The sequence below is a fragment of the Bombina bombina genome, chromosome 11 (genome assembly GCF_027579735.1).
Source record: "Bombina bombina isolate aBomBom1 chromosome 11, aBomBom1.pri, whole genome shotgun sequence".
Taxonomy (NCBI): domain Eukaryota; kingdom Metazoa; phylum Chordata; class Amphibia; order Anura; family Bombinatoridae; genus Bombina; species Bombina bombina.
This window is the reverse complement of record NC_069509.1, coordinates 14,268,887-14,296,758: the sequence shown is the minus strand read 5'-3', so window position 1 is coordinate 14,296,758 and position 27,872 is coordinate 14,268,887. Positions and strand designations below refer to the sequence as shown.

General features: G+C 39.6%; 1 protein-coding gene across 1 annotated transcript; it reads left to right on the top strand.

Annotated features, from left to right (window-relative positions):
• Window positions 1-10,067: 10,067 nt before the first annotated feature.
• Window positions 10,068-11,255, top strand: LOC128642188 (taste receptor type 2 member 40-like). The gene has a single exon (XM_053694870.1). It carries the CDS (start codon window positions 10,068-10,070, stop codon window positions 11,253-11,255), a length of 1,188 nt encoding a protein of 395 aa, XP_053550845.1.
• The last annotated feature ends 16,617 nt before the right edge of the window (window positions 11,256-27,872 follow it).

The window sequence follows — 27,872 nt, the reverse complement described above, 5'->3', positions numbered from 1 at the left end:
TAATCTTTTTATTGATGACTTTGAAAACAATTATGTTTGGGAAGGAAATCCTTTTAAGAATCATCTAATCAAATACTTTAGGTATATAGATGATATCATAATACTATGGAAAGGGGATGAACCATCTATCACCATTTTTTCTAATCACCTTAATACTAATACTTATAATTTAACTTTCACTGAAAAACATTATAGAGTAGAAATAGATTTTTTAGATTTAATTCTGTTTAGTTATGAGAATAATGTGGTTTCAGTCTGTAATTATAGGAAACCTACTGACAGAAACAGTTTTGTCAATTCTAAAAGTGCTCATCTGCGAATTTGGAAAAATAATATCCCTCTAGGACAATTTCTTAGAGTAAGAAGAAATTGAACTTCTATAAATGATTATGAGAATGAAGCTGACATACTAGAAAAAAAATTGTTGGATAAGGGATATGATGTGACCCTTTTGAAACAAGCTAGAAATACCGCCAGGGTCAGAAATAAAGAATCATTACTGAATGAAGGAAGAACATATGGCACTAAAGTTCAGAATATAGAAATAAACAAAGACGTAAACCAAATTAGGTTTATAGCAACTTACAATGAAGGAGCTGGTACGATCAAAATAATTTTAAATAAACATTGGGGTATCATCAAGGCCGACCCTATTCTTAGGGTTGTGGTTGGTGATAAACCAGTTATAACATACAAAAGAAATATGAATTTTAAGAACCACCTAGCACCCAGTAAATTAAGACCAGTTACCTCTATACAGGAGAAGAATATTCATAATAGTACCCCTTTAAGTAAATGGTTAGCTATACCGAATGGAACCTATAAATGTAAGAAAACCAAGTGTAGCATGTGCAAATACATTTCAAAAGAGAACAGTTTCAACAATTAAAACAACACTGAAGAACTTGAAATTAATTGCAGATGTACATGTGATTCTACCTATGTAGTTTATCTTTTGAAGTGCGGATGTAATTTGATTTACTTAGGGTGCACAAAACGAAAAATAAAAAGGAGATAAAGTGAACACTTGTATAATATTAAAAGACGTTTACATAGCCACAGTGTGTCAAACCATTTTAAAGTAGTACATGGGAAATGTGAGAGGGGTATTTCAATTTAAGTAATAGATTGGATTTCCCCCAATATAGAACATAGGCTTGTCAAATTGAGACAACGTGAGACTCTATGGATTCAAAAAAGTTTACATCCTAGGGGTCTTAATATTGATTTAGATGTCCAAGCCTTTCTTTAAATGTAATCACTATGTAAAGGTATTCCCTATTTTTTCCTCTAAACTAGATGTGGAGTGTTAGTTAATCAGGTGTAGCATTTTGGATTAGTCAATTTTTAAATCATAGACCATAATAATTTCTTAATAATAGTTAGGATAATAGTTCCATGTGTAAGCATTTATGACACTATTGAATTTTATCGTTCAAATATGTTCCCTTTTTGAGGTAAGCCTTATGCTTTTAGTAGTTTATAAACTGTCGTGGGTATCCTCTAGTTTTTAGGTTCATCAATGATTAGGAAAGTGTTTTCCAAAATAGTCGTATATGACTCTGGTTCCAATTGAGGAATGAAGTATGTTATATGGTTACAATTGTTTTTTACAGAATTTCCCATAATTTTATTTATGCAGAAATTGTGCAATATATCAATTCTTTTTAATATGGTTTCGTTTAGAATTTATGTGATGTGTTCTCTTTTAAATTTCATTGTATATAATCAATTTCTTTATAGATTAAGTCTGTCTAATGTACTTAAGTTCTATATATGCTTCATTATGCATCATAGCTTGATCGTGTTCGCAGCGGCGGGCGAACATATGCGATGTTCGATCCGCCCCCTATTCTTCATCATTGCCTAAACCTTGACCCTGTATCTCACAGTCAGCAGGCACATTCCAGCCAATCAGCAGCAGACCCTCCCTCCCAGACCCTTACACCTCATGGACAGCAGCCATTTTAGATTCATTCGGAAGCTGCATTGCTAGTGAGAGGAGGGACAGTGTAGCTGCTGCTAATTTAATAGGGAAATCGATAGCTAGGCTAGTGTATTCAGTGTCCACTACAGTCCTGAAGGACTCATCTGATCTCTGCTGTAAGGACAGCACCCCAAAAAGCCCTTTTTAGGGCTAGAACATTTTTTTTTTTTTTTTATATTCTTTGTAATCTAATTGCATTTGCCTGCCTTTCAGTGTGTGTCAGGCTCACAGCATATACTGTGCCTACTTGCTAACTGCCACCACTCATATCTGGTGTAACATTAGTGTAAATAAAAAAAAACAAAAAAACTTTTACATCAGTCTGCTAGTGTAATCTAATTTCAGTTGCCAGCAGGCCAGCCTGCCACTGCCAGCCTGTGTGTCAGGCTTACAGCATATACTGTGCCTACTTGCTCAGTGACACCACCAGTCATATCTGGTGTAACATTAGTGTTAATTTAAAAAAAAAAACTTTTACATCAGTCTGCTAGTGTAATCTAATAGCAGTTGCTTGCCTGCCACTGCCAGCCTGTGTGTCAGGCCCACAGCATATACTGTGCCTACTCGCTCAGTGCCACCACTCATATCTGGTGTAACAGTAGTGTACATTTTTTAAAAAAAACTTTTACATCAGTCTGCTAGTGTAATCTAATAGCAGTGGCTTGCCTGCCACTGCCAGCCTGTGTGTCAGGCTCACAGCATATACTGTGCCTACTCGCTCAGTGCCACCACTCATATCTGGTGTAACATTAGTGTAAATTTAAAAAAAACTTTTACATCAGTCTGCTAGTGTAATCTAATTTCATTTGCCAGCAGGTCAGCCTGCCACTGCCAGCCTGTGTGTCAGGCTCACAGCATATACTGTGCCTACTTGCTCAGTGCCACCACCAGTCATATCTGGTGTAACAGTAGTGTAAATTTAAAAAAAAAAAAACTTTTACATCAGTCAGCTAGTGTAATCTAATAGCAGTTGCCTTCCTGCCACTGCCAGCCTGTGTGTCAGGCTCACAGCATATACTGTGCCTACTCGCTCAGTGACACCACTCATATCTGGTGTAACATTAGTGTAAATTTAAAAAAAAAACTTTTACATCAGTCTGCTAGTGTAATCTAATAGCAGTTGCTTGCCTGCCACTGCCAGCCTGTGTGTCAAGGCTCACAGCATATACTGTGCCTACTTGCTCAGTGCCACCACTCATATCTGGTGTAACATTAGTGTAAATTTAAAAAAAAAAAACTTTTACATCAGTCTGCTAGTGTAATCTAATTTCAGTTGCCAGCAGGCCAGCCTGCCACTGCCAGCCTGTGTGTCAGGCTCACAGCAAATACTGTAGCTACTTGCTCAGTGCCACCACCAGTCATATCTGGTGTAACAGTAGTGTAAATTTAAAAAAAAAATGTTTACATCAGTCTGCTAGTGTAATCTAATAGCAGTTGCCTGCCTGACACTGCCAGCCTGTGTGTCAGGCTCACAGCATATACTGTGCCTACTCGCTCAGTGCCACCACTCATATCTGGTGTAACATTAGTGCAAATTTAAAAGAAAACTTTTACATCAGTCTGCTAGTGTAATCTAATTTCAGTTGCCAGGCCAGCCTGCAACTGCCAGTCTGTGTGTCAGGCTCACAGCATATACTGTGCCTACTTGCTCAGTGCCACCACCAGTCATATCTGGTGTAACAGTAGTGTAAATTTAAAAAAAAAAAACTTTTACATCAGTCAGCTAGTGTAATCTAATAGCAGTTGCCTGCCTGCCACTGCCAGCCTGTGTGTCAGGCTCACACCATATACTGTGCCTACTCGCTCAGTGCCACCACTCATATCTGGTGTAACATTAGTGAAAATTATTTTTAAAAAAACTTTTACATCAGTCTGCTAGTGTAATCTAATTTTAGTTGCCAGGCCAGCCTGCAACTGCCAGTCTGTGTGTCAGGTTCACAGCATATACTGTGCCTACTCGCTCAGTGCCACCACCAGTCATATCTGGTGAAACAGTAATGTAAATTAAAAAAAAAAAAACTTTTACATCAGTTTGCTAGTGTAATCTAATAGCAGTTGCCTGTCTGCCACTGCCAGCCTGTGTGTCAGGCTCACAGCATATACTGTGCCTACTCGCTCAGTGCCACCACCAGTCATATCTGGTGTAACAGTAGTGTAAATTTAAAAAAAAATTTTTACATCAGTCTGCTAGTGTAATCTAATAGCAGTTGCCTGCCTGCCACTGCCAGCCTGTGTGTCAGGCTCACAGCATATACTGTGCCTACTCGCTCAGTGCCACCACTCATATCCGGTGTAACATTAGTGTAAATTTAAAAAAAAAAACTTTTACATCAGTCTGCTAGTGTAATCTAATTTCAGTTGTAAGCAGGCCAGCCTGCCACTGCCAGCCTGTGTGTCAGGCTCACAGCATATACTGTGCCTACTTGCTCAGTGCCACCACCAGTCATATCTGGTGTAACAGTAGTGTAAATTTTTAAAAAGATTTTTACATCAGTCTGCTAGTGTAATCTAATAGCAGTTGCCTGCCTGCCACTGCCAGCCTGTGTGTCAGGCTCACAGCATATACTGTGCCTTCTCGCTCAGTGCCACCACTCATATCTGGTGTAACATTAGTGTAAATTTTTTAAAAAAACTTTTACATCAGTCTGCTAGTGTAATCTAATAACAGTTGCTTGCCTGCCACTGCCAGCCTGTGTGTCAAGGCTCACAGCATATACTTTGCCTACTTGCTCAGTGCCACCACTCATATCTGGTGTAACATTAGTGTAAATTTAAAAAAAAACCCGTTTACATCAGTCTGCTAGTGTAATCTAATTTCAGTTGCCAGCAGGCCAGCCTGCCACTGCCAGCCTGTGTGTCAGGCTCACAGCATATACTGTACCTACTTGCTCAGTGCCACCACCAGTCATATCTGGTGTAACAGTAGGGTAAATTTAAAAAAAAAATGTTTACATCAGTCTGCTAGTGTAATCTAATAGCAGTTGCCTGCCTGACACTGCCAGCCTGTGTGTCAGGCTCACAGCATATACTGTGCCTACTCGCTCAGTGCCACCACCAGTCATATCTGGTGTAACAGTAGTGTAAATTAAAAAAAAAAAAAACTTTTACATCAGTCAGCTAGTGTAATCTATTAGCAGTTGCCTGCCTGCCACTGCCAGCCTGTGTGTCAGGCTCACAGCATATACTGTGCCTACTCGCTCAGTGCCACCACCAGTCATATCTGGTGTAACATTAGTGTAAATTTTTTTTTAAAAAACTTTTACATCAGTCAGCTAGTGTAATCTAATAGCAGTTGCCTGCCTGCCACTGCCAGCCTGTGTGTCAGGCTCACACCATATACTGTGCCTACTCGCTCAGTGCCACCACTCATATCTGGTGTAACATTAGTGAAAATTATTTTTAAAAAAACTTTTACATCAGTCTGCTAGTGTAATCTAATTTTAGTTGCCAGGCTAGCCTGCAACTGCCAGTCTGTGTGTCAGGTTCACAGCATATACTGTGCCTACTTGCTCAGTGCCACCACCAGTCATATCTGGTGAAACAGTAATGTAAATTAAAAAAAAAAACTTTTACATCAGTTTGCTAGTGTAATCTAATAGCATTTGCCTGTCTGCCACTGCCAGCCTGTGTGTCAGGCTCACAGCATATACTGTGCCTACTCGCTCAGTGCCACCACCAGTCATATCTGGTGTAACAGTAGTGTAAATTAAAAAAAAAAAATTACATCAGTCTGCTAGTGTAATCTAATAGCAGTTGCCTGCCTGCCACTGCCAGCCTGTGTGTCAGGCTCACAGCATATACTGTGCCTACTCGCTCAGTGCCACCACTCATATCCGGTGTAACATTAGTGTAAATTTAAAAAAAAAACTTTTACATCAGTCTGCTAGTGTAATCTAATTTCAGTTGTAAGCAGGCCAGCCTGCCACTGCCAGCCTGTGTGTCAGGCTCACAGCATATACTGTGCCTACTTGCTCAGTGCCACCACCAGTCATATCTGGTGTAACAGTAGTGTAAATTTTTAAAAAGATTTTTACATCAGTCTGCTAGTGTAATCTAATAGCAGTTGCCTGCCTGCCACTGCCAGCCTGTGTGTCAGGCTCACAGCATATACTGTGCCTACTCGCTCAGTGCCACCACTCATATCTGGTGTAACATTAGTGTAAATTTTTTAAAAAAACTTTTACATCAGTCTGCTAGTGTAATCTAATAGCAGTTGCTTGCCTGCCACTGCCAGCCTGTGTGTCAAGGCTCACAGCATATACTTTGCCTACTTGCTCAGTGCCACCACTCATATCTGGTGTAACATTAGTGTAAATTTAAAAAAAAAAACTTTTACATCAGTCTGCTAGTGTAATCTAATTTCAGTTGCCAGCAGGCCAGCCTGCCACTGCCAGCCTGTGTGTCAGGCTCACAGCATATACTGTACCTACTTGCTCAGTGCCACCACCAGTCATATCTGGTGTAACAGTAGGGTAAATTTAAAAAAAAAATGTTTACATCAGTCTGCTAGTGTAATCTAATAGCAGTTGCCTGCCTGACACTGCCAGCCTGTGTGTCAGGCTCACAGCATATACTGTGCCTACTCGCTCAGTGCCACCACCAGTCATATCTGGTGTAACATTAGTATAATTTTTTTTTTAAAAAACTTTTACATCAGTCTGCTAGTGTAATCTAATTTCAGTGACCAGCATGCCAGCCTGCCACTGCCAGCCTGTGTGTCATACTCACAGCATATACTGTGCCTACTTGCTCAGTGCCACCACCAGTCATATCTGGTGAAACAGTAGTGTAAATTAAAAAAAAAAAAACTTTTACATCAGTCTGCTAGTGTAATCTATTAGCAGTTGCCTGCCTGCCACTGCCAGCCTGTGTGTCAGGCTCACAGCATATACTGTGCCTACTCGCTCAGTGCCACCACCAGTCATATCTGGTGTAACATTAGTGTACATTTTTTTTAAAAAAACTTTTACATCAGTCTGCTAGTGTAATCTAATTTCAGTGACCAGCATGCCAGCCTGCCACTGCCAGCCTGTGTGTCATACTCACAGCATATACTGTGCCTACTTGCTCAGTGCCACCACCAGTCATATCTGGTGAAACAGTAGTGTAAATAAAAAAATAAAAACTTTTACATCAGTCTGCTAGTGTAATCTAATAGCAGTTGCCTGTCTGCCACTGCCAGCCTGTGTGTCAGGCTCACAGCATATACTGTGCCTACTCGCTCAGTGCCACCACCAGTCATATCTGGTGTAACAGTAGTATAAATTTTAAAAAAATTTTTTACATCAGTCTGCTAGTTTAATCTAATAGCAGTTGCCTGCCTGCCACTGCCAGCCTGTGTGTCAGGCTCACAGCATATACTGTGCCTACTCGCTCAGTACCACCACTCATATCTGGTGTAACATTAGTGTAAATTTTAAAAAAAAAACTTTTACATCAGTCTGCTAGTGTAATCTAATTTCAGTTGCCAGCAGGCCAGCCTGCCACTGCCAGCCTGTGTGTCAGGCTCACAGCATATACTGTGCCTACTTGCTCAGTGCCACCACCAGTCATATCTGGTGTAAGAGTAGTGTAAATTTAAAAAAAACCTTTTACATCAGTCTGCTATTGTAATCTAATAGCAGTTGCCTGCCTGCCACTGCCAGCCTGCGTGTCAGGCTCACAGCATATACTGTGCCTACTGGCTCAGTGCCACCACTCATATCTGGTGTAACATTAGTGTAAATTTAAATAAAAACAACTTTTACATCAGTCTGCTAGTGTAATCTAATTTCAGTTGCCAGCAGGCCAGCCTGCCACTGCCAGCCTGTGTGTCGGCTCACAGCATATACTGTGCCTACTTGCTCAGTGCCACCACCAGTCATATCTGGTGTAACAGTAGTGTAAATTTAAAAAAAAAACTTTTACATCAGTCTGCTAGTGTAATCTAATAGCAGTTGCCTGCCTGACACTTCCAGCCTGTGTGTCAGGCTCACAGCATATACGGTGCCGGTTCCTAAAATCCATGCCATATACACTTCCCCCGATAGGGGGAGTAACAGGTATTAAATTGATCAGAATAGTACTACTTAACACACCACTCATATCTGGTGCCATAGTAGATTGCACACGCAGTGCCCCAAATTTGAAGTAGGAGGACCGACCAAGCATCTTTTTCCATCTCCCGGTTCCTAAAATCCATGCCATATACACGTCCCCTGGTGCCGCAACTGCCTCTGGGAACCTTACCATGGGTCCCAGACCGCACGTCTTGTAATTCTCTGTCTGGAAAATTATATATCAAATCTATCTATTTATCTATCAAATCTATCTAACTATCAATCGTATCTATTAAATGTATATTGCATCTATTGATCTATGTAATCTATGTATCTATCTATCTATCAAATCTATCTATCTCGTGGTTGTGCAAATGGACTGTTTGCGGTTGTTTGCGGTGCGTTACACGGGGTGTTTGGTCTGTCACTGTGAAGCGGGCGTAACCCTTACACTACCTGATCGATACAACATCATACCTGATGTTTTAAAGCACGTTATTCCAAACTATTTAGGAATGTTAGGTGATTTATGCCCTTTATGGCTTAAAACAAGACTCTGCATCAACTATGTAATTTTCCGTGGGAGTTTTGCCATGGATCCCCCTCCGGCATGCCACAGTCCAGGTGTTAGTCCCCTTGAAACAACTTTTCCATCACTATTGTGGCCAGAAAGAGTCCCTGTTGGCTTTAAAGTTCGCCTGCCTATTGAAGTTAATGGTGGTTCGCCCAGTTCGCGAACAGTTGCGGAAGTTCGAGTCCGCCGTTCGCGAACCGAAATTTTTAGGTTCGCAACATCACTACTCTTTACCCATTTAAAACTTGCATTTAGTACTTCTGTAGACATGTCACTATAGTGAGTACTCCATTTCTCTAAAAGTGGATTGGTTATTAGTTGACCCTGTTTTGCCAGCATGATTTTATATAACAAGGTTATACTATGATTACCAGCTTTATAGCTCACTATATAGGTTTTAATTTCCCCCCCATCCAGCCAATTCTGAATTTGATTTTTTAATTCCCATTAAAAAATGTCTAACCTGCAAGTAAGCAAAGAAATTCTTATTTGATAAGCTAAATTCTCTGGCAATATCTTTGAAAGATCTTATTTGTAGTGAATTATTTGAACATTGATATACATAAAATTGCAAGCTCTTTCTGAATCCGTAAAGAAAAAAAATTGGGTTCAGTGTCCCTTTAACTGCAGAAAGCATTTGATATATTTTGTATGTAAAGTTGTATTGGTTACTCTTATATAATTAGATACAAGTTAAAGGGAAATGTTAAATTCTAAAGCCACCTGTGGTTCGAGGATTTTCTGATTTCTATGTCTGTTTTTCTGCAGCTGATAAAATATGTAATATTTATCTTCACTGCAAATGTATGAACTATTTAACCCCTTAACAGCAGCTGAGGTACTCTGTATGTCAGCTGTCATTTTTTAACTACGGGGTTAATTAGCCTGGAGAGAGTTAAGCAGTAATAGCATGTTTTTATAAATGACCATTTTTGTAATTATTGAGTTTTTTTTTAGAATGTTTGCAATATATGACTAAGGCAATCCTGATTGAAATGTGTGGGTTTAGGGTACTCAGGGTTAGTTTTAACCTGCAGTGGGGAAGCCAATTCAGCATAGATTAAGTGCCATAAAGAACTCATAGTTACATTTAATTGTGTTGAGTTGTCACTATTACCTTTTATTGGTAGTATTGGTGATTCTGTAATGTAGGTACCAGGTTATAGCAGCTTGGCTAAAAAAACTACTTAGAGGCTTGTCTTAGAAGACTGCCTTCTTGTCTCACATTATTACAAACAAATTCAAATTTCACTCATTTGCCAAAACTCGAAAAAGCGTATAATATCCCAGATGGTGAGTGAAGAAGACAGAAGCTGAACAATCAACTAATATTAATGTCTTATTCTTCTATTATGTTCAAGTCTATGAAAAACACAACCAGTAGTGAGATGTAGGATGGGACGCTCGGGTTTAGCTATAATTAATGTGTTAAAACAATTCTATGGGACTTATTTTCAGCACATTACATATGACTTGCACTATAGTTTCTCCAGTAGTGCTGTTATTGTTCTTTAACAGTAATGGAATATCTTCTGAATTTGCATTTAACCAAATCGTTAGACTGGAGGTAAACACTGATGATGATAACAATGTATCTGCTGGCACTAATGGCTCTTTAAGACTTATTAGTCTCTCCACTAGTAAATCAAGAGTAGTGAGAATTCCTTACAGCATACAAAACAATCTTCACGCCATGGAAGAATCAGGTCTTAGAGTCCCTGAAATTTATACTTTTGTGTTTTTTACTATTTGTATAGGTGAAGTCATTGCTGGGATAGTCACTAGCAGCTTTATAGTGTGCGTGTATTTATTTCATTGGTATAAAGGGGTAACTTTGAGCTCCTGTGATCAGATCATTTTTGCACTCAGCATTTCTAATGTGTTGTACCCTTTTGTGAGCACATTCAGGATTTCTACAGAGTTATTGCATCTACCAACCCAGTCAATTGAATTTAGTCAAGTTTGCTATGGAATTAGTGTCTTCACGGTCATGTCCAGCTCATGGCTCTCAGCTTTGCTCTGCTTATTCTACTGTGTAAAGATTGTTCATTTCAAAGCTGGCTCCATTCTCAGATTAAAAATGAAGATTGATGTTTTAGTGCCTTGGCTAATATTGTCAGCAGAACTGGTTTCCCTCTTCTTCACCATCCCTGGAATCTTGAGTTTTTCCAGTAAACTGGAAGCAAATAAAACATCTCTCCTCGCTCCCAACAACTTAATAAATCAAACTGATAACACATTCAGCTATACTGCCATATTAGTTTCTCTGGCTCCAAACATTTTCTTTCCTTTCCTCATTACAATATGCACCACCGTTTGCATCATTTGGACTCTCAGAAAGCACACAGGCAACATGAGGAAGAACATGCGAGACAGTGACAGTCTGAAGGTTCATAGAACTGCAGTAAACACAATGCTGTCCCTTCTCTTCATCTTTCTCAGCTTCTATATAGCAGAGATTTATATCACAATTGATATTCATGCATCCTTGAGTATTGAGTACTTTGGAATGGTGATATTGATGCTGGCCTCTTTCCCTCTGCAATCTCTTGTTCTTGTTTTGGGAACCAACAAACTGATGCAGAATTGTAAGAAGTTATTTCAATTTATTTTCTGTAAGACCACATACAAGTCAAGACCAGATACCAGCCCATAAGCTTGTACCTTATTGAAAGAATCCTCCCAGCATGTATATTGTAACTCCTTAATATGGACCTATAATATCCCAGAGGGGCTCTTGTACCATAAACCCAAATAACATGACTGAGAGTTGTATTAATGTAAACAGAACCCATTAGCTGACATTATAGGACCATAAGGTAAACTCACCAATTTGAATCTCTTATATTACAGGGAAAACTATAATTAAAGTCTTTTTTTGTTTTTGCCATTTATTTTCTGCCCTGAAATTATCCCTCAAATGCATTTTGAGACTAAAGTGTCTTCCTTTCATTGCTTCTCTCAGTTTTTAGAATTTTCTTCTCTCTGTTGCCCGGGCAATCAATGTATTACAATTAAATATGTTTAAAGCTCTATAAGTAATGTGTTTTGTTAACTATTATAACTAATATAAATCAGACACTTGGGTCTTCAATTTTAGGTTTTCATTTTTTCCTGAATTCTGCAAGTGATAACTTATTGTGTAATGTGCTTAGGATGTACTGAGACAACATGCACTCTTCCCAAATATTAATACTATAAAAAGCTGGCTCCATGTCAGCTGAATGAATGTTGATGCCAAATATGTTTGAATGCACATTTTTCTTTTTACTTAATCATTGACATTAATACATTGGGGCCTATCTATCAAGATCTGTATGGAGCTTTACGCCCCATGTTTCTGGTGAGCCTGCAGACTTGCCAGAAACAGCAGGTATGACGCAGAGGTCACAAAGACCGCTGCTCCATAACCCTGTCCACCTGCTCTGAGCAGGAAGACAGGAATCGCCGGAATTCAACCCGAACGAGTACAATTGGGTTGATTGACACCCCCTGCTGGCAGCCCATTGGCCGCGAGTCTGCAGGGGGCTGCATTGCACCATCAGCTCTTGTGAGCTGCTGGTGCAATGGTGAATACAGAGAGCGTATTGCTCTCCGCATTCAGCGTTGTCTGTCGGACCTGATCCACACTGTCGGATCAGGTCCGACAGACATTTGATAATTCGGCCTCAGTAACTCTTGCAATTAATAATTTATATAATTGTGAGTGTTTTTTAAATTAAATGCCAGCAATGTTAATAGTGACTAAAGCATAGGGCAATAAATATGTCTGTCCGCTAAGTTTTACAAGCAGCAGGGAGCCAGTGGGAGTGCTTCCCACCTCCAATATCCACAGTCTTGTGTGTTATAATGACAAGCAGTTCTTACCGTCACCCCACTATCTAAGCCGGTCTCAAGGTAGAGGCTGAATATCCACCGTGGTTCCGCTCTAAGAATCCTCGCTCGGATCCGACACCTGTCTGTGTCTTTTTGGCGTCCTCCTGTCAGCTCTCCACACCCTACTCAGCCATATGCGGGGGGGGGGGGGGTGCGGTCTGGTCTCCACTAGTCGATGCGTCAGATGACGTCAGCTCGCCGAGACAGCTGCTGCGTGTTCCGGAACTCAATTCCGGTTGAAGTGTTCTGAACTTTGTAAAACCTCAAAAGCTAGCTGTGCTCACTGTGGGTAAGATCATCAAATGAGCAATATGGTAATAAGGAGCACCGGCTGCGAAATAAGAATAAAAATGTATTTTTATTTACACCTTGACGTCATTAAAATTACATACGATGGCACAAACAATGGAACAAAAAAGAGAAATGGTCAGCAAACAGCAACTGACATGTTTCGGCTGCAAAGCTGTCCTCATAAGCTGCAGTTAGTCTCAATAAAATGTACATATTTAAAAGCAACAGGCCATTTCTGATTGGTTACAACTTGATTATTAATTCATTAACACTTGTGATCTAAATGTGTTTGTTACAGAAACTTAACCCTTACATTCCTTTTTCTTGGAAGTTAAAACAGCATATAAACCATTATGAATGTATATAAACACTGCAAATCTAGGATTGAGAATATATGGTATTAAAATTTAGAATTACCATTTTAATTTTCCATTTTAGTTTTTAAGCCTTTCCATACTGAAAGGGGGTTATTTTCCTTACACCTTCTTTTATTTATTAGTATTGGGCTTTCTCCTCATCATTAGCAAGAGTTAAACTATATCCTAGAATATATACTTATATATACATTTATACACACTCATGTGTGACCACGTTCATACGCTCAAAATGTATATATGAAACTAATGCTTGCACACATACATTCACTCATATACTTTGCTTGCTTAAATACATCTCAAATTCGGAGAACCCATGATTTTGTGACATTTATTTCATGGTAGAAATTTGGATCTTCCTAGTGACCTGCCCTATTACATATGACGTTCCTATAGGGTTTAAGTTTGCTACTCCGCACATTCCAAATTATTGTAGTTAAAACTTTTATTACCAATAATTCATAAGGTCAAAATCTTAATTAAAACCATTTGAAACTCTAGTTTGGAGTTTAAAAATCCAAAATACTTCTAGTCTACCTAGAATTCTCTCTCTATCACCCTCATTTGGAGGTTGCAATACCCTCTCTATAGCAGTCCAGGTAAAGCTGCTAGAGCTTTTATTATGTACTGTGGTGAAATGTACTAATGGGGTACTTGCAGTCCCTATTTTTATGGAAGATAAGTGTTCCCTTCCTGGATCTAACCTCCCTCACCGTAAGACCTACGTACTGTTTCTGGCAGTCCTTGCATGTGATTAAATAAATCACATACGTAGACCTACAGTTCATACACATACGTTTTTGATATTCCTGCCCTGTATATGTAGAAATGAAGCTGACCCCTGTATCCATCTTTCCACAGGTACACAATTTATAAAGTGGCACTTGTACGTGTCTCTAGTTGTCAACCATGATGAATGTTGTAAATGTTCTTTACTTGGTCATTTAGTAGGTGATACCATATTGCCTATGCTCATGTTCTTCTTATAGCCAAACCTACAATCCTTTACATTTAGGTCGGATAAACCATCATCTGCTCTCAGTATTGGAAGATGTTTTCTTATAATATTACAAACATGTGTGTATTGACTACTGTATGTTGTTACAAATAATAAGTCATTAGATGAGTCTTTCTTTCCTGTATTTCTCCCTTTTCTCTCTAGGAAGTCTTTACGATTCATTTTCATTACTGAAAGTTTAGCTGATTCTATTAATTGTTTTCTATATCCTCTTTGTTCTAACCTCTCTGTTAATAAATTAGCTTGTTTTTGGTAGCTATTGTCATCTGAACAATTCCTTCTTAGTCATGTATATTGACCTTTCGCTATCCCTTTAAATGTACTCTTAGGATGGCAACTAGATGCATGCAACAGAGTGTTGCCCGATATAGGCCTCGCTTCCATTGAGTCGTAATTCAGTTTGCGTGCACTCGCAAACCGTTAAATATGCTGTCGAAAGCAATAGCGTTTAACGACTGTTTCCAATGGCGCGTTATACCTCAATATCGGCTGCCGGACTTCGGCTGCCGAAAAGATTTTCGCGTCCCATAGAAAGTAATAGAAGCCGTTAATCGATAAATTATACCAGGTTTCCATTGAAAGCGCTAACCGTTAATACATTGTCGGAGGCTGTCGATACATTGAGATATATTACCCCCAGCTCAACTAGGTGTAAAAGAGGAAAATTGTGCTTTTTGAGACCTATTTTCTATTGAAATTATAAAACTTGCAAATAATGCAAGTGTTTTAATGTAGAAATAAATTGTTATAAGTAATATTTATTGTTGTCTCATGTATAGAAATAGTTGAACTTATATTCTAATAGAAATATCAGTATATATTTAAATATAATAATATATGCAAGAACATATCTACAGAATGCAAACTAGACCTATGCCTAGGGCAGCAAGAAATATTACTTATATTTATGAAGTGTTAAATATAATTATATTAGAAAATAGTATTTGATTATTAAAAATATGGATAAGTGTTTTTTTATTTTTCTTGAGAGGCGATCACAGGTAATAAGCACGGACGTTAAACGTAAATTCTATAGCGTAAGGTCGGGTTACCTTAGCAACTAATTGATTTTCAAGAAATCCGACGTCAGATGGAAGCGTTAACACAACGTTAACTTACAGCTACACGAAAAGAGCAACTGCGCGCAACACGCTAATCTTTTCAATGGAAACCTGGTACTAAAATGCAGCCGTAAATTACTTTTAGCTGTCGGCCGCTTCGGTAGCTTACGGCTCCATTTTTAACGACTCAATGGAAGCGAGGCCTTAGGCGTTCTGTATACTGTGGACTTGATGCTTTCCCCATTTTCTCCACTTAGAGTTACATCAAGATAATTAATGCTTTTTTTATGATGTTCCGAGGTAAATTTTAACCCCACATCATTACAATTTAGACCAGCTACAGCTACAAACATTTCAATAGTCTCTTGATCACCTTGCCAAAATAATAGAAAATCATCTATGAGGCGTTTGTATACAACTATACTCTCTCTGAAGGGGTTCCCATCTCCAAATATGTGGCCCCCGCTCCCACCAACCCAAAAAAACGTTGGCATAAGAGGGTGCAAAGTGAGCCCCCATAGCGGTGCCACACACCTGGAGATAGAAAACCCCCTCAAACAAGAAATAGTTGTGCTTTAGAAGAAAGTCTGTTACCCTCACTACAAATTCACAGAATTTTGGGTCCCTGCCATGATATTTATTCATGTAATAAGCTATCTCTTGTAAGCCATGTTCATGTGGTATTGAAGAATAAAGCGATTTAACATCTACAGTTAACCAAATCAATAATGAGAGCAGATGATGGTTTATCCGACCTAAATGTAAAGGATTGTAGGTTTGGCTATAAGAAGAACATGAGCATAGGCAATATGGTATCACCTACTAAATGACCAAGTAAAGAACATTTACAACATTCATCATGGTTGACAACTAGAGACACGTACAAGTGCCACTTTATAAATTGTGTACCTGTGGAAAGATGGATACAGGGGTCAGCTTCATTTCTACATATACAGGGCAGGAATATCAAAAACGTATGTGTATGAACTGTAGGTCTACGTATGTGATTTATTTAATCACATGCAAGGACTGCCAGAAACAGTACGTAGGTCTTACGGTGAGGGAGGTTAGATCCAGGAAGGGAACACTTATCTTCCATAAAAATAGGGACTGCAAGTACCCCATTAGTACATTTCACCACAGTACATAATAAAAGCTCTAGCAGCTTTACCTGGACTGCTATAGAGAGGGTATTGCAACCTCCAAATGAGGGTGATAGAGAGAGAATTCTAGGTAGACTAGAAGTATTTTGGATTTTTAAACTCCAAACTAGAGTTTCAAATGGTTTTAATTAAGATTTTGACCTTATGAATTATTGGTAATAAAAGTTTTAACTACAATAATTTGGAATGTGCAGAGTAGCAAACTTAAACCCTATAGGGACGTCATATGTAATAGGGCAGGTCACTAGGAAGATCCAAATTTCTACCATGAAATAAATGTCGCAAAATTAAGGGTTCTCCGAATAGGGGATGCATTTAAGCAAGCAAAGGATATGAGTGAATGTATGTGTGCAAGCATTAGTTTCATATATACATTTGAGCGTATGAACGTGGTCACACATGAGTGTGTATAAATGTATATATAAGTATATATTCTAGTATATAGTTTAACTCTTGCTAATGATGAGGAGAAAGCCCAATACTAATAAATAAAAGAAGGTGTAAGGAAAATAACCCCCTTTCAGGATGGAAAGGCTTAAAAACTAAAATGGGAAATTAAAATGGTAATTTTAAATTTTAATACCATATATTCTCAATCCTAGATTTGCAGTGTTTATATACATTCATAATGGTTTATATGGTGTTTTAACTTCCAAGAAAAAGGAATGTAAGGGTTAAGTTTCTGTAACAAACACATTTAGATCACAAGTGTTAATGAATTAATAATCAAGTTGTAACCAATCAGAAATGGCCTGTTGCTTTTAAATATGTAAATTTTATTGAGACTAACAGCAGCTTATGAGGACGGCTTTGGAGCCGAAACATGTCAGTTGCTGTTTGCTGACCATTTCTATTTTTTATTCCATTGTTTGTGCCATTGTATGGAATTTTAATGACGCCAAGGTATAAATAAAAATACATTTTTATTCTTATCTCGCAGCCGGTGCTCCTTATTACCATATTGCTCATTTGTTTTTTTAATTGACATGTTTTAACATTTTCAGAAAACTGTGTATAATGTGTATTCGAGTATCAAAGTTTAAATGTGTGATATTACCTGTATTTTTTTCAAGGAAATCATCTTTTTAAATACATACTAGTCCTAAAGCCAGTGTACACGGGCCATTTTTTGCAGTACAGCGGTCCCACCCCTTGCTCTATCTCTCTCCCCCTCTCTTTTGCTCTCTCTCTCCCCCTTCTCGTTTGCTCTATCTCTTCCCCCTCTCTTTTGCTATCTCTCTCCCCTCTCTTTTGCTCTCTCTCCCCCTTCTCTTTTGTTCTCTCTCCCCCTCTCTTTTGCTCTCTCTCTCTCCCTCTATTTTGCTCTCTCTCTCCCCTCTCTTTTGCTTTCTCTCTTCCTCTCTTTTGCTCTCTCTCCCCCTCTCTTTTGCTCTCAATCCCCCCTCTTTTTTGCTCTTTCTTTCCCCCCTCTCTTTTGCTCTCTCTCCTTCCTCTCTTTTGCTTTCTTTCCTTCCTCTCTTTTGCTCTCTCTCTCCCCCTCTCTTTTTCTTTCTCTCTCCCCCCTCTGTTTTGCTCTCTCTTCCCCTCTCTTTTGTGCTCTCTCTCTTCCCCTCTCTTTTTCTCTCTCTCTCCCTGCTCTCTTTTGCTCTCTCTCTCTCCATCCCTCCATTTTGCTCTATCACCCCCTCTCTTTTGCTCTCTCTCTCCCCCTTTCTCTCTCTCCCCCTCCCTCTCTCCCCCCTTTCTCTCTCCCCCCCTCCCTCTCTCCCCCTCTCTTTCTCCCCCCTCTCTCTCTCTCCCCCTCTCTTTTGCTCTCTCACCCTTTCTTTTGCGCTCTCTCCCCCCTCTCTTTTTCTCTCTCTCTACCCCCTCTATTTTGCGCGTGTGTCTGTCCTTGCGCTGTCTCTGCTGCGCATGACATCTTCGGACAAACACACTTGGCCTTTTATATTATAGGATAATCCATATGTCATTGCAATATCAATGTTAGACTATTCTCATTTAAGTCTAGTAATCTAGTAGCCCCTAGTATGATAAAAAAGCCTCCGGCAACAGGAAGTAGCTGGTTACAGGTTAAGGGTCACTACAAGTGTCACTTTTCCAATTGTATTGCCTGTAGTCATACATACGTTACAGACAAATTTCAGTCCAGAAGCACACAAAGGGTATTTCTATCTAACTCATGCACTAATTGCCGAACAAGTTTTGTCATTTACTTAGTGGAGTGCACTCTTTGTAAAAAACAATATGTGGGGTGCTCCTCACGTGAGGCACGCACACGCATTAGAGAGCACCTGAATAATATTGACAAAGAGAGGGATGTGTCAGATTTGGTGCATCATTTTATCTATGAGCACAACAAGTCAGTCAACAGTTTTAAATGGCAAGTAATAGAGAGAATCTCTCCAACTCCAAGAGGGGGTGACAGAGTGCAACGACTTTTATACAAAGAAGCATTCTGGATTTTTACCCTCCAGACTAGACGTCCTAAAGGCTTTAATGTAGCTGGGGATATTATTAACTTTTGGAAATAGCATATACTAAGATAAAGAGTTCTAGTGAAAAGATAAGAAACAACTGACATATAGATATACATTTATACAGAAAAAATGTAGGACTATTAGGAGGGAATAATTTAATGATAGTGAGTGCCTGTATCATCTAGTAAAATACACATCCTTGTTGTACAGGTCTATGAGGTGAAGTGTGGGAGAGAGTTTGTATTAATGTAGTATTTTGGTTTTTCTATTATTCTATATTCTTCATCACTGATGTCCTTATTATCTAGACTATAGTATCTAGGATTTATACTCTTCATCACTGATGTCTCTACTAACTAGATTTTAATAAGTGGGCTGTGCATTCTTCATCACTGATGTTCCCTTTATCTAGACTGAGCCATGCAGTATGTCTAAGTGGACTTTAAATTTAAAATTTGTTCCAAACTTGAAATACCAATTAATAAAGATTAAAACTTATTCTCTTTTTGATTTAATGAAAAAAACTTTATAAATAGAAAATAAGAGATGTGAGTTAATGATTGAGGAACAGAAACTCAATTTGGAAACTATCTTTTTAATTAACGTTGGCCAAATAGTTTGCAAGATAATATATTTTCAAGTTAATACAGAGCCAAATAACAAAAAGGATTCATAAGATAGATAATATTTTCTAGTTTGCCCTAACATACATTTCATAGAAAAATGTACTATCATACTGTCTAAAATGTTGAAATAGATTTTCTGTTAATGAGTCTGTTAGTACTAACCAATTGCGCTGTGACTGCCAGCTGTTCATCCTTGAGTCTCATTAAAGTGGTTTTTAAGGCAGAACACCGGCTTCACTTTTATGTCTATGATTAAGGCTAAGTTTCCCAGCCGAAACGCGTAAGACCGACAGGTAGCCGATGGTCACAGCGCAATTATTACATTATTAGCTTTTTAGATTAATTATTTTACTGCCCTCACCTATTTTTTGTTTTTCACTGTGTTGTATTTCTGTGAATTTGATTGGAGACTTTCATTAAACTCACCCCTTTTTGATGAAGCCTGAGTTTGCTGGATTTTTTTCGTGGAACATATTCTCATTTAAGTAACAACTTCTTAAATTTAAATTTCATTTTTATAAACTATGTGAAGAATAAACATTCTTCCTGAAATTATGGTCACAATTGAGAGTGTAAGGCTGCTTGTCAGCCTGGAGCAAATTAAGGGCCTACCCCTTCAGATACAATTGGTGTATGTGTTGCAACTATGTTGCATTTTGAGTGTTTTTTTTTTTACTAATATTTATAACTGTGTGGAATTGTGTTCATCCCTCTGTTCCTGCTGCTGCTGAGGGATTCCACTTGAGGGATTCCATAGAGTTCAAGTCTCGATGTGGGTCTTCAACTGTGAAAAAGGCTAAGTAGTGATGATTTAGAGGTCATGGTTCCTCCTACCCAGGTGGAGGTTCAGGTTCCCCACATGGTACAAAACCCCCATCCACCCTTGTCTATGGCTCCGGTACAGCTGGGGTTTCCCCTCCTCCCCCCTCCCCATTCCACGGCTGCTGATGGCTCTGGAGTTTTGCATCCTTTCCAACCTTCCACTTATCAGGGCTTGGTGCAGGGGTCTCTGGTAGGGCCTAGTGCTTTTGGGGCGCAGAGGCAAGGAGCTCTTACCTTTCCGTTGGCTGTGTCTGGCCTCACGGCCTGAGAGCAGGGATTGGCTTCTAGCCTATTGTCTGCTGAAGCCCTCTCAGTGGTAGTGACGCTGGTGAGGGCCTTTTCTACTGCCCCCTTGTTGATGGGGTCGGTGAGGGGTGGTTCTGGTCCTGGCAGTGGTAGCGAGTGGCACATTTGAGTCTAGTAGTGCGGTGGGCCTTTCTGTATCCAATATGACGCCAGTTCCTTCATCAGTGGTGATCATGGTGCCGGGTCCTTCATCTGTCATGCATGACATCATTTCCGGCATAGCACATGACGTCACTTCCGGCGCAGCGCCTTCTGTCACTTCCAGTTTAGCATCTCGGGGAGAAGGTGTCTGTGGGAGGAAGAAGGTGCACGCAGTGGCAGAAAGGGCTGGTAGTTCACCATCAGTCCACAGGAAGGCAGGTAAGATGGTGTATCCGGGTCTAGTAGCGGCCCAAGAGGACAGTAAGAGGTGTGACGCAGGTTGTTCAAGCAAAAGCGCAAAGGCAGGCAAAGGGTTCAGGAGCTAGTAGGCTTGTTGGTGACTCTCAAGGGGGCATTGTTGGAGCTGGGGCTGTGTATGAGCCACTAGGGAGTTCTGTGATGGGACATGGCGTACATCAGGTAGATGTGGCTGAGCGCAGAATGTATCCGGTAATGTTGACTGGGGGAATGATGGCTGGACAGAGCCATAATATAGCAGCTAGCATGAGTGGTGTGTATAGGACTGGTGCTGGAATGATTCACAGTGGAGCACTAGTAGGTGAGGTGCAGTTAGGTGAACATGCAGCAAGGCTGGGAGAGTCTATGGGTGGAGTGCCACACGTGAGCTGTGGGTCAGGGTGTCACAACTAGTGCTCTGGGTGCTCCCGTCTGTCATCCTTACAGGTTCAGGAGATGGCCAGAGCACAGCAGGTTGTGGTGCTATTTGAGGGACGCCTTCGTCTGTGGATCTTGCTGTAGGGCAGACATCTACATCGCTGATTCCGGTTGGAGTTTAAGGGGTTGCAGGATTAGGTATGATGGCATGGCCAGGGCAGTTGCACACACTGGGGGACACATCTTGTGGTTGTGATTCCGAGGGGGAGAGAGCACTAGGCTTAGGGAGCAAAGGTCAGAGACACATGTATAGAATGCTGAAGCGAATAGAGGCAGTGCAGTCTGGGGCGAATGAAGGGGTGGCATCTGCGGGTTTGTTGGTCCCTCCTTCAGTAGGTTCAGTTATCCCTGGAGTGGGACAGGTTTGTGTTAGGGAAGGGAGCACGCAGCCGCAGGTGTTGTCCACGGCAGCTGTCGAGGAACGTGGCTGTGCAAGGGGATTCATTCCCCATTTTTGTGCATTCACTTCATGTACATCTCAAGGTAAAAACTGTTAGTAAGATTAGAGAGGGCAAATATGTGAACATATTTGAACTCTCTATGGAGGCGTACAGGGATAAGGAGAGGAGATGAGGCCTGATTTGGCAGTGGATTTGTTAAAGTATTTTGTTACTATGGAATACATTTATAGTAATTTTAGTGATGGGGGGGGCGGTAACCCAGTGTTGACATTTGGTTCTAAGGAACTGCATCTCTGGTCCTGCTTGGGTCCTGAGCAGGTGGTGACAGCAGGGCCATTGCTTAAGGTGTCGGGGGTGTCTGCGTCTGTTGGGCTTAGGAAAAAAGGCAGAGAGAGATGTAGGTTTAATGATCACCAGTGTGAGAAAGGAGGCAACTCTTCCTTTTGCCATGTCTGCCTTTACGGGTGCACGTTAAATAGCCAGCCATTACAAGAGTCTGATTAATTCCACCACAAGCTTGCGGTAGCACTTTGGGGTCAGACCTCTGGTTAATTAAAAAAACGTTCTGCAATGGCCCCCCAAATAAAGTGGACAGTTCCTTTATTTAAATTATAAATATGAGCACCTTTTTTTATTTTTTAAATAACTGCAAGAAGCAGTTATAAGGGATTAAAGTTAGGGGATGTGGGGTGTTAGAAAAAAAAGACGCTAACCCGACGAGCGTAAAAAAACGAACTTACAATATTGCACGATAATGTATTCCTCCATAGAAGTCAATGAAGAAAAAAAAAAACCAAACCGGTGGGGGGGGGGGGGGGGGGGGGGTTGGGTGTAGGGGAACCAACTTACTTGCGCAATAATTCAAGTTTGCTAACCTGCCAAGAAAATATGAATATTTCACAATATTGGTTACCATAGAATATGTTCTATTTATTAATATGTGTATGTATATATATATATATATATATATATATATATACTACATTATATATAGGTATAGATATATACAGATATGAATATGAATATCTATTTATAGATACTTAGCACACATTCTGCTATGTGTAGAACATCAGAATGTAAAATATTTACAGTAAATACACAGTATAACACTTAATTAGATATGAATATTACATACATATTCCAATGCACTATCTATCTATCTATCTATCTATCTATCTATCTATCTATCTATCTATCTATCTATCTATCTATCATCTATCTATCTATCTATCGATCTGTGTTTATTTGTATGTACTTAGTCATCCATAAAACATAAGTTAAGATTTTCTTCTTAATATCAGTAGTTTACGTTGTGCAATATATATGTATGTATATATGTATGTATGTATGTATGTATATATATATATATATATATATATATATATATATATATATATATATATATATATATATATATATATATATATACAGGGAGTGCAGAATTATTAGGCAAATGAGTATTTTGACCACATCATCCTCTTTATGCATGTTGTCTTACTCCAAGCTGTATAGGCTCGAAAGCCTACTACCAATTAAGCATATTAGGTGATGTGCATCTCTGTAATGAGAAGGGGTGTGGTCTAATGACATCAACACCCTATATCAGGTGTGCATAATTATTAGGCAACTTCCTTTCCTTTGGCAAAATGGGTCAAAAGAAGGACTTGACAGGCTCAGAAAAGTCAAAAATAGTGAGATATATTGCAGAGGGATGCAGCACTCTTAAAATTGCAAAGCTTCTGAAGCGTGATCATCGAACAATCAAGCGTTTCATTCAAAATAGTCAACAGGGTCGCAAGAAGCGTGTGGAAAAACCAAGGCGCAAAATAACTGCCCATGAACTGAGAAAAGTCAAGCGTGCAGCTGCCAAGATGCCACTTGCCACCAGTTTGGCCATATTTCAGAGCTGCAACATCACTGGAGTGCCCAAAAGCACAAGGTGTGCAATACTCAGAGACATGGCCAAGGTAAGAAAGGCTGAAAGACGACCACCACTGAACAAGACACACAAGCTGAAACGTCAAGACTGGGCCAAGAAATATCTCAAGACTGATTTTTCTAAGGTTTTATGGACTGATGAAATGAGAGTGAGTCTTGATGGGCCAGATGGATGGGCCCGTGGCTGGATTGGTAAAGGGCAGAGAGCTCCAGTCCGACTCAGACGCCAGCAAGGTGGAGGTGGAGTACTGGTTTGGGCTGGTATCATCAAAGATGAGCTTGTGGGGCCTTTTTGGGTTGAGGATGGAGTCAAGCTCAACTCCCAGTCCTACTGCCAGTTTCTGGAAGACACCTTCTTCAAGCAGTGGTACAGGAAGAAGTCTGCATCCTTCAAGAAAAACATGATTTTCATGCAGGACAATGCTCCATCACACGCGTCCAAGTACTCCACAGCGTGGCTGGCAAGAAAGGGTATAAAAGAAGAAAATCTAATGACATGGCCTCCTTGTTCACCTGATCTGAACCCCATTGAGAACCTGTGGTCCATCATCAAATGTGAGATTTACAAGGAGGGAAAACATTATACCTCTCTGAACAGTGTCTGCAAGGCTGTGGTTGCTGCTGCACGCAATGTTGATGGTGAACAGATCAAAACACTGACAGAATCCATGGATGGCAGGCTTTTGAGTGTCCTTGCAAAGAAAGGTGGCTATATTGGTCACTGATTTGTTTTTGTTTTGTTTTTGAATGTCAGAAATGTATATTTGTGAATGTTGAGATGTTATATTGGTTTCACTGGTAAAAATAAATAATTGAAATGGGTATATATTTGTTTTTTGTTAAGTTGCCTAATAATTATGCACAGTAATAGTCACCTGCACACACAGATATCCCCCTAAAATAGCTATAACTAAAAACAAACTAAAAACTACTTCCAAAACTATTCAGCTTTGATATTACTGAGTTTTTTGGGTTCATTGAGAACATGGTTGTTGTTCAATAATAAAATTAATCCTCAAAATTACAACTTGCCTAATAATTCTGCACTCCCTGTATGTATATGTGTGTGTGTATATATATATATATATATATATATATATATATATATATATATATATATATATATATATGTGTGTGTGTGTGTGTGTGTGTGTGTGTGTGTATGTATATGTGTGTGAATGTGTGTGTGTATGTATATGTGTGTGTATGTATATGTGTGTGTATGTAAATATTTATATATTTTTAACCTAGGATACTAGCTTGGCATTGAAAATGAATTATTTATGAATTATTATTAAGTGTATGTATATGTGTGTGTATGTATATTTGTGTATGTATATGTGTGTGTATGTATATGTGTGTATGTATATGTATGTATATGTGTGTGTATGTATATGTGTGTGTGTATGTATATGTGTGTATATGTATATGTGTGTGTATGTATATGTATGTATATGTGTGTGTGTGTGTATGTATATGTTTGTATGTATATGTGTGTGTATGTATATGTGTGTGTATGTGTGTGTATTTATATTTGTGTGTATGTATATGTGTGTCTATGTATATGTGTGTGAATGTGTGTGTATGTATATGTGTGTGTATGTATATGTGTGTGTATGTAATGTGTATGTGTGTGAATGTATATGTGTGTGTGAATGTATATGTGTGTATATGTGTGTATATGTATATGTGTGTGTATGTGTGTGAATGTATATGTGTGTATATGTATATGTGTGTGTATGTGTGTGAATGTATATGTGTGTGTGAATGTATATGTGTGTATATGTGTGTATATGTATATGTGTGTGTATGTGTGTGAATGTATATGTGTGTGTGAATGTATATGTTTGTATATGTGTGTATATGTATATGTGTGTGTATGTGTGTGAATGTATATGTGTGTGTATATGTTTGTATATGTATATGTGTGTGTATGTGTGTGAATGTATATGTGTGTATAAGTGTGTGTATGTAAATATTTATATATTTTTCACCTAGGATACTAGCTTGGCAATGAAAATGAATTATTTATGAATTATTATTAAGTGTATGTATATGTGTGTATGTATATGTATGTATATGTGTGTGTATGTATATGTGTGTGTGTATGTATGTGTGTGAATGTATATGTGTGTGTATGTATATGTGTGTGTATGTGTGTGAATGTATATGTGTGTATATGTGTGTGTATGTATATGTGTGTGTATGTAAATATTTATATATTTTTCACCTAGGATACTAGCTTGGCAATGAAAATGAATTATTTATGAATTATTATTAAGTGTATGTATATGTGTGTGTATGTATATGTGTATGTATGTATATGTGTGTATGTATATATGTGTGTGTGTGTGTATATATGTATGTATATGTGTGTGTATTTGTGTGTATGTATATATGTATGTATATGTATGTATATGTGTGTGTATGTATATGTGTGTGTATGTATATGTGTATATGTATATGTGTGTGTATGTATATGTATGTGTGACAGACCCTTCTGTCAGGACTGAAAGAGTTAACTGTGTTTAGCTTTAAGAATCTAATTTCTAAAGACAGGTTTTCTGGCCTCAGCTATTGTGTTCTATAATTACATTTAAGTAATAAACAGGCCATTGTTTAATCACCCTCTGAGAGAAAACGCCTAAGTGATAAGAAGAGTCAAGAGTGTCTTGTGGTTGAAGTGTTTAAGTAATATAATTCTATTGTATCATGTCAAGGGCGCTTCTCCCTTTTATCTAATGTACAACATTCTTTCAACCCCCATCTGGAGGGGTCAAAAACCTGTATAAATCTGTATGCTGCCTTCAAATAAAGTAGTTATCCTGTTTTAAACCTGAAATGTGGAGCTTGGTCTCATGTTTGCAGGGAAACTGATCAAGGTTGTGAAGTGCTGATTCTGTATGCAGGACATTGTTCATCTGGTATTAACCCTTGGTACACTGTTGGTACCGTAACATTGGTGGCAAGCGACGGGAGAATCCTTATCGCCCAGAAGAGCAACTACACAAGCCAGTAACCTCAGGAAGAGGGGGATTATTACAATACTGACTAAGATGGAAAGAGTACCAGGGACAGAAGGAACCAATGAGCCCAGCATATCAGACAGAACCCCTGAAGAAGCAAGCTTTGATCGGGCGGTTAAAATAAGACTGGCATATTATGGCCCCAACCCATCTGCCGAAATTATCGACCGGGTCATAGCAGCTGTGGAGGCCAACCTACTTCGCCAAAGCGGCGCTGCAGCAGCCCAAGTCACAGCAACCCCAGTGGAAAAGGGAAAAGTAAATTTTGCAGCTTTTAAAAACTTCCTGGAAACAGAAGGAGAGATTGATGGGTACCTTGCGGATTTTGAGAGGCAATGTGCACTACACAAGGTACCCGCAGAGGACTGGGTCACGATATTATCCGGAAAATTATCCGGCCGGGCCAGTGAGGCTTTTCGGGCCATTCCAGATGAGGAAGTCGGGGATTATAATACTGTAAAAGAGGCTCTGCTCTCCAGGTATGCGGTTACACCGGAGGCATACCGGAGGCGGTTCAGAGGCACTGTTAAATTGGCTGGTGATTCCTACCTTGAGTGGGCATGTAAGGTGCACCGCACAGCAGCTCACTGGATAGCGGGGTGCCAAGCCGTATCTGGGGAAGAGGTGCTGCAGCTATTCCTGTTGGAACATTGCTTCGACAAGTTACCCGCAGGAGTTCGAGAGTGGGTTCGGGACCGTAAACCCTCCACCCTGCATGAAGCGGCTCGCTTGGCAGATGAGTATACGGATGCCCGCAAACTGGACACTGCTACCACTAAGCCCCCTGCCAGAGTGGAGTACAGACCCCCAGTCACCCCAGCACCTGCCAGTTACCAACCCCCAGCGCACCGCTATACCACACGGTCTCGGGCCACGAACTACCCTCAGAGAGCCTGGTTCAATTCGCGGGGCTACTCACAACCTATTCGGTGCTTTGGATGTAAGCAACTAGGGCACAAAAGACCAGAGTGTCCCCTAAACGCAGCGAACCAAGCACAGTCCTGGAGAAGACCCGCTAGCGGAATCCCACGTAATCCTCAGCCTGCGGCCCGCTACGTAGAGGCGCAAGAATGCTGGGGCATCCTACATGAGGCAGACCTTGTGCAAGCTGCCC